The sequence below is a fragment of the Oncorhynchus keta genome, chromosome 4, assembly GCF_023373465.1.
Source record: "Oncorhynchus keta strain PuntledgeMale-10-30-2019 chromosome 4, Oket_V2, whole genome shotgun sequence".
NCBI lineage: Eukaryota > Metazoa > Chordata > Actinopteri > Salmoniformes > Salmonidae > Oncorhynchus > Oncorhynchus keta.
In genome coordinates, this window is record NC_068424.1 from 7707455 (window position 1) to 7719443 (window position 11989).

Genomic DNA, 11989 nt, shown 5'->3' on the forward strand with positions numbered 1-11989 from the left:
AGAGAGAGTGGGGAGAGAGAGAGAGAGAGAGAGAGAGAGAGAGAGAGAGAGAGAGAGCGAGAGAGAGAGGGAGAGAGAGACAGCGAGGTGGGGGAGAGAGAGAGGTGGGGGGAGGGGGGGGAGAGAGGGGTGGGGAGAGGGAGAGAGAGAGACAGCGAGGTGGGGGAGAGAGAGAGAGAGACGAGAGGGAGCGAGAGAGGGGTGGGGAGAGGGAGAGAGCGAGACAGCGAGGTGGGGGGAGAGAGAGGTGGGGGAGAGAGAGGTGGGGAGAGAGAAAGAGAGCGAGAGAGAGGTGGGGAGAGAGAAAGAGAGCGAGAGAGAGGTGGGGAGAGAGAAAGGTGGGGGGAGAGAGAGAGAGGGGAGAGAGAAAGAGAGCGAGAGAGAGGTGGGGAGAGAGAGAAAGGTGGGGGGAGAGAGAGAGAGGGGGGAGAGAGACAGAGGTGGGGGGAGAGAGACAGAGGTGGGGAGAGGGAGAGAGAGAGCGACAAGAGAGGTGGGGAGCGATAGAAAGGTGTGGGGAGAGAGACAGAGGTGGGGAGAGGGAGAAAGGTGGCGGGAGAGAGAGAGAGGGAGGGGGAGAGAGACAGAGGTGGGGAGAGGGAGAGAGAGAGAGGGAGGGGGAGAGAGACAGAGGTGGGGAGAGGGAGAGAGAGAGAGCGACAAGAGAGAGCGAGAGAGAGGTGGAGAGAGAGAGAAAGGTGGGGGGAGAGAGACAGAGGTGGGGAGAGGGAGAGAAAGATAGAGGTGGGGAGAGGGAGAGGGAGACAACGAAGTGGGGGGAGAGGGAGAGAGAGACAGCGAGGTGGGGGGAGAGAGAGATGTATTGGGAGAGAGAGAGAGAGGTGGGGAGATAGAGGTGTGAGAGAGAGAGCGAGAGGTGGGGAGAGAGAGAGTGGTGGGGAGAGAGAGAGAGGTGCGGAGAGAGAGAGAGAGGGGGGGGAGGGAGGAGTGGGGAGAGAGAGAGAGAGGTGGGGAGAGAGAGAGAGAGAGTGGGGAGAGGGAGAAAGAGACAGCGAGGTGGGGGGGAGAGAGAGATGTATTGGGAGAGAGAGATAGAGAGGTGGGGGAGAGAGAGGTGGAGAGAGAGAGAGAGAGAGAGAGGTGGAGAGAGAGAGAGGTGGAGAGAGAGAGGTGAGGAGAGAGAGAGGTGGGGAGAAAGAGAGAGTGGGGGGGTAGAGATAGAAAAGTGAGGATGAGAGATGGGGACATTGGATGGAGGCAAAGAAAGAGAGAGACAGACTAATGTTAGATTGGATCTCATCTGAAGCCAATCAGTATGTTATTGGGTGACTGACTTACGTGACCACTGAGTTGGAGCTGGAGGTGAAGGCATCCTGCTGTGAGTAGATATAGGGAACTCGGAAATAGAACAGAAGGTAGATAAACAGGGGGCCGATGTACTCCGCCAAAAACACCTGCCAACAGCGGAAGAGGGTGTGTAAGATGTCCGATGTATTCGTTACACATGTCAAATTAACATGAAACCTGAACTCGATACCTGAAAGAAGAGGCTCTTGTCAAATGGTAAAGTCCATAAGAGTCCAAACGGGGCCTGCAGTTTGAATCGATAGTACTGTGTGTCACAGGCTCTTACCATTGTCCACCCGATCTGTGGACCCAGGTCCCTGAAATACATGGTTGCTGTGGTCCCAACTGGTAGGTTTTGTAATACATCGTCGTCCTTCAGTGATTTTCCTTCTGAAAAATATATTTAAAAAAAAAACAAGATGTGAAAATAAAATGCAGTTTGGTTTTCCTGTTCAAACAGACCAATGAATTCATCTTCCATGTAAAATGCCATGGATTGTAAGAATACTTCTTACATGGATTTTTTTCTTAGAACCAATCAATGTTTCCTGTTCTCTTGTCCTATAAGCTCAAGGTGACCTTACTCTGTTTCGGTGGAGGAATAATTGAAAGTAATTTTAGTGTAAGCTCAACGGGGTAGATATTGACCCATTTATTTTCAGCTAAATGAGATTGCCTTTCTGCTTCAAGTAACAAGCTATATTAAAGAGATTTTCCGCTACTTTTGTATTCTTCTTTAGCCAGTAGTTTCGGAAAGTAGCACTCAATAGCCAAGGTCCCTGAAAAAAATGCATACTATGTCACATATGTGCAGATATGTGCACCATGACATTGCTCTCTCTCAGTCTCTGCTGTGTGAGCCGTTGGGCCTAACGCTGCTCAGACCTCTTGCTAGCTGTCACTAAAATGCGGTGGCAGCCTAGCTGTTAAGAGCGTTGGGCGTTGTAACCGAAAGGTGAAAAATCAAAATCCAAATTATCCCAAAGGAGTTTGGTGGGGTTTAGGTCAGGGCTCTGTGCAGGCCAGTCAAGTTCTTCCACACCAAACTCGACAAACCATTTCTGTATGGATCTCGCTTTGTGCACTGGTGCATTGTCATGCTGAAACAGGGAAGGGCCTTCCCCAAACTGTTGCCACAAAGTTGGAAGCACAGAATCGTCTAGAATGTCTTTGTATGTTGTAGCGTTAAGATTTCCCTTCAATGGAACTAAGGGGCCTAGCCCAAACCATGAAAAACAGCCCCAGACCATTTCCTCCTCCACGAAAATGTGCAGTTGGCTCTATGCTTTGGGGCAGGAAGCGTTTTCCAGGCATTCGCCAAACCCAGTAAGGCCATTCTACTGCCAATGTTTGTCTATGGAGATTGCAAGGCTGTGTGCTCGACTTTATACACCTGTCAGCAACGCGTGTGGCTGAAATAGGTGACAATAAACATCAACAACAAAGAAAAAATAGACTTCAGAAACATTTAGACGAACAGTACCAGTAGTCTAAACACATTATTCACTTACTGGGGTCGAGCTTGAGGTCCTGTCTGGCTGGATACAACTGTTGATCTGACACACACACGCAGACACACACACACACACACAGAGTATAGTTTCAGGTCTATAGTAGTAGTTCCTCACAACGGAGTAGACTTCAGCTGTAGTCTCACTGCCACCAACAAGTTCCAGGTGCGTGCTCGGTCTGTGGCTGTTTTTTCATGGTTTCCTTGACGACACACACTTGAACCGTTGTTTTTAAAATCTGATGTGATATTTTAGATTATGGCATTCGTCAAACTAGCTCTCATTTATCATTTCATTGATCGAGTTGATCCATACAGCCGATATATTTTAATTAGGCCATAACTGTTACCTCTTATGAAGTTACTGTTACTAGACATTCTATCATGACCGGTTGATCAATTATAGGATAATTACTGATGATATATCAATACTTACATGACTTGTGAAAAAGTCTCTTGATGTCTCCTATTGTAACGTGAGGCTCCACCTGCAAATATAGAACAAATCAATTCGTCAATTCGCAAAGAATTATCGACCAGAGAAATTCAAGCTCAATCAGAATCATTTACCTTTGGAGTAAATCCATATTGTGATTGGGTTTGGATATACAATGCTGTACCTTATCTAGAAAACACAGCTGTTGCTTGGTCCTGCCATCTAGAACCTCCACCTGTAGGAGAAAGCACCTGGTTAGTTTCTGTATTGCAGCCGTACTGACAGCCTCGAACCCAGCCAGCATGTTCTAAATTTCGGTTTGATTTCTGAGAGAGAGAGACAGAGAGAGAGAGAGAGAGAGAGAGAGAGAGAGAGAGAGAGAGAGAGAGAGAGAGAAACTAGTGGTAAAGCAGTGTGATCATTTGTTGATAGCATTATGCCCTGTCCGCTGACTCATCATCACGACACATTCCCATCCCAGCCTTAGTCAGTCTCACTCTCAAGGAGAACGTTCATCCCAGAATTCTCAGCGGCTTTTCTAAGCATTACACAACCTACACCAGGCTTTTGTCCACTCTTAGTGTTAAATCATACCTTCATCGTTGCCACGGAGGTTTTCAACCTTTTGATGCCCCCCACAATATATGTATTGTATAGCCTCGAGTCCTAGCCTGTCTTAACCTACAGTACATTGTCACATGACCACAAGAAATAAAAGCGAAGTGCAAAAAAAATGTAAATAAAAACTTTATACTTCCTTTTGAGAAGGGTGACTTTTTTTTGTTTTTGTTTTTGCGAACAGCTTCAAGTCATAAAGGAACGTGTTGGTCTAGGGGGGTTGCAGTGAAGGCAGATCATCATCCCCCCACCACCCATCTTAATTAGCCTTTTATACAGGTGTTGATTTACATCACAGAAGGAGCTGTCTTCGGCGGCTGCCCTGAGAAGCACTCGGTGGTCCGTCTGTAGTGCGGAGCTCAGCCGAGCTGGTGTATCTAAATGTCTCTAACTCTATAGTGTAAAATAACCCTCTAATGGATACGCTGAATACACAGGTAAAGAAAAGAACAGGGGGAGGCTCACAAAGGATGGATAATGAGTTGATTCCTTCCCCACCACTGCTTGCCTGTGATATGATGCATTAGAGAGGCTAGGACATAACCACCTGGTGTGGCGACACTTCTCTGAATCACAGGCGCATGTCAGGAGGTTTCTGCCTACCCAAACTGCATTTTCAGGGGCGTTTGTTTATCCTGCTGACTGTGTGGTAGGAGTGTCAGGGCTGTCACCATCTTGGTTTGCCCTACTGACTGTGTGGTAGGAGAGGTGTGTCAGGGGTGTCACCATCTTGGTTTGTCCTGCTGACTGTGTGGTAGGAGAGGAGTGTCAGGGCTGTCACCATCTTGGTTTGTCCTGCTGACTGTGTGGTAGGAGCGGAGTGTCAGGGGTGTCACCATCTTGGTTTGTCCTACTGACTGTGTGGTAGGAGAGGAGTGTCAGGGGTGTCACCATCTTGGTTTGCCCTACTGACTGTGTGGTAGGAGAGGAGTGTCAGGGGTGTCACCATCTTGGTTTGTCCTACTGACTGTGTGGTAGGAGAGGTGTGTCAGGGCTGTCACCATCTTGGTTTTGTCCTAATGACTGTGTGGTAGGAGAGGAGTGTCAGGGCTGTCACCATCTTGGTTTGTCCTACTGACTGTGTGGTAGGAGAGGAGTGTCAGGGCTGTCACCATCTTGGTTTTGTCCTACTGACTGTGTGGTAGGAGAGGAGTGTCAGGGCTGTCACCATCTTGGTTTGTCCTGCTGACTGTGTGGTAGGAGAGGAGTGTCAGGGGTGTCACCATCTTGGTTTGTCCTGCTGACTGTGTGGCAGGAGAGGAGTGTCAGGGGTGTCACCATCTTGGTTTGTCCTACTGACTGTGTGGTAGGAGAGGAGTGTCAGGGCTGTCACCATCTTGGTTTGTCCTACTGACTGTGTGGTAGGAGAGGAGTGTCAGGGGTGTCACCAGTGTGTTGTCATTTAAAACAGTGTCTCAGTGTCGTGGTGTCCTTGTAAATCTAATTATCAGAGATGTCTCTCTCCTCTCTAGGGGACACAAGGCTCTGCTTATGGATTACGGAGAGAGAGATGGAGGGGGAGAGAGAGAAGGAGGGAGAGTAACTGCTAATCTACAAACATACAAAGAATAGTTGTAATGTAAAAACATTTAATAACTGACTATACGGGAAGGGCATGTGACTTGAAGACAATAGTCCGTCCGCTCCCCTGGCCAGACAACGGCTGTTGTTGTAAATCAGCTCTTTTTCCAATCAGGAGGAATAATCGATAAAAGCACTCAGTTGATTTCCGTGCTCTCCCTATTGACATCCTATCCTTAAATCTAGCCTTCACAGGCATCCCGTATAGCCACTCTCGCCTCTCCTCCACTGTCGTAAATACACAAAGTAACGATGAGTGATGGACAAGGCTTTCCCAGCAACACACACTGAATGGTGACTGACAGATCCACTGATGATTCTGAGCGTGAGTGTTTTTAGCTGAAGATGCTTCAGTGTTCTAAGCTTAAACACTGGGAGTGATGAATTCAATTCATGAATATATTAATAAGGTTTTATTTACGCGTCAGACGACCCATCCCGTACATAATAATTTGTCACATTAACCATGTTTCCATCCAACCATTTCTATACAAGTAAAATAGGCCTACATCTCGGATAAATAACTAATGACAGGTCTGATGGAAACCGCTCATTGTTGGTAAGCTTTCCTAAATGTCGACAAAATAAAATACATTCGAGAGTGGTGGATCATTTTTTGTTGTTGTCGGTTAATAGATCATTAGACAAAATGGCAGTGGCAAATATTAGTTTTTTTTTTCATTTAATTGTTGATAAAAACAACTATCATGTCACAGTAAAATTGAAGTCACGTGATGCTATTTTGTTTGATCCTCCCAGTACGTCTTGGAAAAGTAGGCTACAGAGGAAATGAATGATGAGTATAAACACTCCTTTCCAATACATATTGAGGGTCTTAATATGCTAGTGACATAATCAGTGCTTAAACTGACGTTTGACAACTAACAATTATCTCATCCAGAATCTCATCATGCAGCCGACCCTCTGTCTACCGCAACAATTATCTCATCTCTTCGTCTCGTATCCAGAATCTCATCATGCAGCCGACCCTCTGTCTACCGCAACAATTATCTCATCTCTTCGTCTCGTATCCAGAATCTCATCATGCAGCCGACCCTCTGTCTACCGCAACAATTATCTCATCTCTTCGTCTCGCATCCAGAATCTCATCATGCAGCCGACCCTCTGTCTACCGCAACAATTATCTCATCTCTTCGTCTCGTATCCAGAATCTCATCATGCAGCCGACCCTCTGTCTACCGCAACAATTATCTCATCTCTTCGTCTCGCATCCAGAATCTCATCATGCAGCCGACCCTCTGTCTTTGCCCAAACCATAGACAAGAGTTAAGTATGGGAAGCAAAGGAAAGTGATATGACAAAAGTACTTTTTTATGTACTCTGCAAACAGCTCTTTCGGGTAAAATGTGCATATTTTTTTTAGGTGCCAATATTATACTTTTGGTGGAAAATCTTTAGACAAAATGGATGGTAACGTAGCTATTGTGAAAGAAATGTAAATATACATTACGGTAATTCTTCTGATGTTCCGCTGTGCCGCACAAAGAAAGAAAGCGTATCAATACACAGCAGCCGTAGTTCACCAAACTACAACATGTCAATAAAATAGATACATTTAAGTCAATAAGGCAGAAGACATGTCTAGACATGTTAGCATGGCTCATGATATTAGCCAATCAGGACAACACGAATGTGACACAAAACAAAGTATGAATATAACAAATGCTAGTCTGATAGTCTAGGGGTTGCCTTCCACCTTGTGGTCCTTATTTTATGAATATCTTACGGGACAAATAGTTGAGCGTGCCGGAGATAGTGTTTTAACTAAAGATGCTTTAGTGCATAAAAAAAAATATATATTTACCCATCCTGTATGGGATTATTCTACACATTGTTAAACTAAAGTAATGTAATTACAGTTCTTCTGATGTTCCGCTGCACCACAGAAGGAAAGAAAGAAAGAAATATCAAATCATAATAATACACTTTTCATTGGACTGGGCAGACTCAGCCCAACTACCAAACCAGTAGGTACAATATAAAAGACTAAACAGTTATCCTCAAACTAAAATAAATACATAATACCAAGAGTGTATATCTACCTATTTTTTTTCACATTTGTGTTTTTGGTTATGGGTACCCTTTTAAATTTGTATTTCAAATATTACTATTCTCAGATTTTTTAAAATTCATAGATTTTTAGGTTTGTTTTATAATAGTTTTTTTGTTGCAAAACGCTATATATCCATTGTTTAGCCCAGAATGGTGTATTCACATCCTGTCTTTAACATATACAATTCAACACATCATAAATCTAGCTTCATGCTGTAGTGTTTGGTTAGAGTTATCTCTTGTCCCAAATGGCACCCTATTCCCTATATAGTGCACTACTATTGACCAGAGAAATGGCACCCCATTCCCTATATAGTGCACTACTATTGACCAGAGCCCATACCTCATATCATTATATTGCTTAATTTTTTAAAATGTATATATTTTTAAATATTGATGTGACGAATGTATCATGTGTACAGTTATTTATAGAATGTTTAATTGTTTGGCACATTTGATTTTGCAAAACTTTTTTTTGGAGAGTGAGGCGGATATATCTTGTTTTGCAAAAGAAAAATGTGATTGTAAGTCTCTCTGAAATGAAACCAAGTGATAGATAGGTTTCAAACAAATACCTATCATTGAACAACCCCATGCCATGATTAGATAGTGAAAAAACACACCATCTCTTTTTTTTTTCAACAACAATCGAATTTACCAACATTTATGAAAATGTATATACAGCGTTTTGAAATGAAACTCTTTATACAGATACATATAAGTAAATGAAACAGAAGAGGTGTCTAGAAATATAAGCATGGCTAATGCTAATGTTAGCCTGTCATTAACATAGCACTAACATGACCTAAATAAGTACCAAGTAAACTAATGCTAATGTTAGCCTGTCACTAACATAGCACTAACATGACCTAAATACGTATCAGGTAAACTAATGCTAATGTTAGCCTGTCACTAACATAGCACTAACATGACCTAAATAAGTACCAAGTAAACTAATGCTAATGTTAGCCTGTCATTAACATAGCACTAACATGACCTAAATAAGTACCAAGTAAACTAATGCTAATGTTAGCCTGTCACTAACATAGCACTAACATGACCTAAATACGTATCAGGTAAACTAATGCTAATGTTAGCCTGTCACTAACATAGCACTAACATGACCTAAATAAGTACCAAGTAAACTAATGCTAATGTTAGCCTGTCATTAACATAGCACTAACATGACCTAAATAAGTACCAAGTAAACTAATGCTAATGTTAGCCTGTCATTAACATAGCACTAACATGACCTAAATAAGTACCAAGTAAACTAATGCTAATGTTAGCCTGTCACTAACATAGCACTAACATGACCTAAATAAGTACCAAGTAAACTAATGCTAATGTTAGCCTGTCATTAACATAGCACTAACATGACCTAAATAAGTACCAAGTAAACTAATGCTAATGTTAGCCTGTCACTAACATAGCACTAACATGACCTAAATACGTATCAGGTAAACTAATGCTAATGTTAGCCTGTCACTAACATAGCACTAACATGACCTAAATAAGTACCAAGTAAACTAATGCTAATGTTAGCCTGTCATTAACATAGCACTAACATGACCTAAATAAGTACCAAGTAAACTAATGCTAATGTTAGACTGTCATTAACATAGCACTAACATGACCTAAATAAGTATCAGGTAAACTAATGCTAATGTTAGCCTGTCATTAACATAGCACTAACATGACCTAAATAAGTACCAAGTAAACTAATGCTAATGTTAGCCTGTCACTAACATAGCACTAACATGACCTAAATAAGTACCAAGTAAACTAATGCTAATGTTAGCCTGTCATTAACATAGCACTAACATGACCTAAATAAGTACCAAGTAAACTAATGCTAATGTTAGCCTGTCATTAACATAGCACTAACATGACCTAAATAAGTACCAAGTAAACTAATGCTAATGTTAGCCTGTCACTAACATAGCACTAACATGACCTAAATAAGTACCAAGTAAACTAATGCTAATTTTAGCCTGTCATTAACATAGCACTAACATGACCTAAATAATTATCAAGTAAACTAATACTAATTTGCTGCCGTTAGGAGATGCCTTTCACCCTGTGGTCTTTATTTTATGAATATCGGTGGAGGTTTCTCTTCCTAATGTTGTTTGGCTGTAGAGTAGACCACAGCAATGGGAATGTGTGCTAATGGCATGCCTTGAGCCTGCCTTGGGCATCCCTGAAACTCTGACTAGCGCTGAGAACAAGGGAATGTGGCTTCCCTGTAACTCTGGCTAGCACAGAGAAATAGCATACATGTCAACTGGAGGCCTATAAATTGGCCTTAGATGGCCGATATGTTGCTCTAGTATTCAATTACACATGCACTTGTTTGTGGTTAGAGCATAGAAAGAGATCTAGCTAGCCTAGCAGACATGCTAGCTATTAGAGTTAACACAGCTAGCCTGGCAGCAGCAAAATACTGTCCCACCAAGTCAATGGAAGCTAACTAATTACATTATTATTGACATTATACAGTAGGTGTGACTTGACCAGTCACCCCCATATCTCAGGGGGTCCCTGCAGGCTGCTGGAGGAAACTGAGGAGTTGTTGGCTCAGGGGTTTCCTGCAAACTGCTGGAGGAAACTGAGGAGTTGTTGGCCTCAGGGGTTTCCTGCAGGCTCCTGGAGGACACTGAGGAGTTGTTGGCTCAGTGGGTCCCTGCAGGCTGCTGGAGGAAACTGAGGAGTTGTCGAGCTTTCGGTTTCGCTGAGCCATAAAGGGGTTTCACAGTTATAATGAGACGACAGACTAAGGAGAATTTCTCAGAATGTTAAAGTCAGGTTGCCGTGCCGTCCATTTTATTGTCACAATATCTCTCGACATAATAATATATGCCATTTAGCAGACGCTTTTATCCAAAGCGACTTACAGTCATGTGTGCATACATTCTACGTATGGGTGGTCCCGGGAATCGAACCCACTACCCTGGCGTTACAAGCGCCATGCTCATAGATGGAGTCTCGTGGGATTAGAAAGGATTAGCCAAAAATATTTGTGTTTTTTTCTTCTTTCTCCAGAGCAAAAATTTGATAGCACACTCTTGCTAAGTAAATTACCAAAGAAACACAATGTATACATTTGAGAATTAATCAAGGCAATCAATGGGCCATGCTTCACTCATCATACAGACTAGTCACCAATTGATCACTCTGTTTTGTCTGATGTGACCCATTATCATTCTAATGATCTTTCCTGACACACTTCTTGACACCACAGTAGACTTCCATTTCCTGTCATTAGCGTCGACAAAAAAATAGAATCCTTCATTCAACCGAGGCCTCTTCTAAAGAGGTTAAAATGTGTGTTGTCGAGTGTCTCAACGCTATATGGTGTTGAAAGGGGCTCTCAAAAACACAAATACAATAACTGTCCTAATATGCACGACGCGGACTTGGTGTAGTCATGATAATGGAAGAGCATATTTAACTGTATCAACGTAACGGTTTTCCACTTTTGACCACGACACTATGTAAGAAATGTATATGAAACACATCGCTTAAAAATAACTTCGATCTGTTCATGACCCCTATTACGCTCAAGTATACGTCCAAACTCCAATCTTACCTCAAAGAAGGTGGTTCTGCTCATACTGTAGGTTTATACAGTATGTCCTCACCTATGTTCCTGAGTTAAAGTACCCCTCACACACACTAACACACACACTACAAAGGAGCAGCTCCTTCCTCCCTGTGACAATCCCAGAACTGACCCCCCCTGTCTCTCGCTCGCTCCCATTCCTCCCTCCCTCCCATCCTCTCTCCCTCTCGCTCCCATACCTCCCTCCCTCCCTCTCTCTCTCTGCCCTCACTGCTCATCTTTTCATCTGAGAGTAGCACCATAGGCACTCCAGAAACCAACTTCCTCTTTTTCCCTCCCTCCCTCCCTCCCTCCCTCCCTCCCTCCCTCCCTCCCTCCCTCCCTCCCCCTCCCTCCCTCCCTCTAGCCCCTTCCTTTCTCCTACTTTATGCCAAGGAACTTGGGGAAGCCCATGGCGGGGTATAGGCTAGCAAAAATAGAAAAAGGCCTCTCCAAGCTATGGTCAGGAACGTATCTGGGCTGCATATTACTGCTGCTTGGCCAGCTATTGGAAAGATAAAGAGAGCGAGAGATGGAGGGAGAGAGACAGACAGACGGGGAGGGGGGGTGTGTGTGTGTGTGTGTGTGTGTGTGTGTGTGTGTGTGTGTGTGTGTGTGTGTGTGTGGTCTAATATGGGTGTTACCTGATGACATGTACCTCCTGTGATGGATGTTGTGTTTGTTTCCTGTTTAGTGACAAACCGTAGGTTTAACTACTTTTGACAAACAGAAACTTCAGCTAGCAATATCAATGTGTGTAGCCATGCAAGGCATTCTCCCAACAACCTTGCCTGGGTGGTGCATTGCCTCCTGGGTAATGTAGTCTTAATGTTATTAACATATAACACAATGGACAGAT

General features: G+C 43.5%; 1 protein-coding gene across 3 annotated transcripts in view; it reads right to left on the reverse strand.

The window, feature by feature from the left end:
- Positions 1 to 11256, reverse strand: part of LOC118369567 (very-long-chain enoyl-CoA reductase-like) — a 36487-nt gene extending 25231 nt beyond the window's left edge. For 2 of the 3 annotated variants that reach the window (XR_008095541.1, XR_008095540.1), the window contains exons 1-6: positions 6920 to 7114; positions 3439 to 3489; positions 3255 to 3306; positions 2820 to 2864; positions 1595 to 1698; positions 1300 to 1415 (exon numbers count right to left, since the gene is read on the reverse strand). Coding sequence is in view for 1 of the 3 variants with exons in the window: in XM_052499346.1 (XP_052355306.1) it covers positions 1300 to 1415; positions 1595 to 1698; positions 2820 to 2864; positions 3255 to 3306; positions 3439 to 3489; positions 6925 to 6945; positions 7332 to 7349; positions 11119 to 11142 (431 nt within the window). In the remaining 2 variants the exon portion in view is untranslated. Of the gene's footprint in view, positions 1 to 1299; positions 1416 to 1594; positions 1699 to 2819; positions 2865 to 3254; positions 3307 to 3438; positions 3490 to 6919; positions 7115 to 7331; positions 7350 to 11118 lie in introns of those variants that run through there. The other variant, XM_052499346.1, reaches the window with a different exon arrangement.
- Between the last annotated feature and the right edge of the window lie 733 nt (positions 11257 to 11989).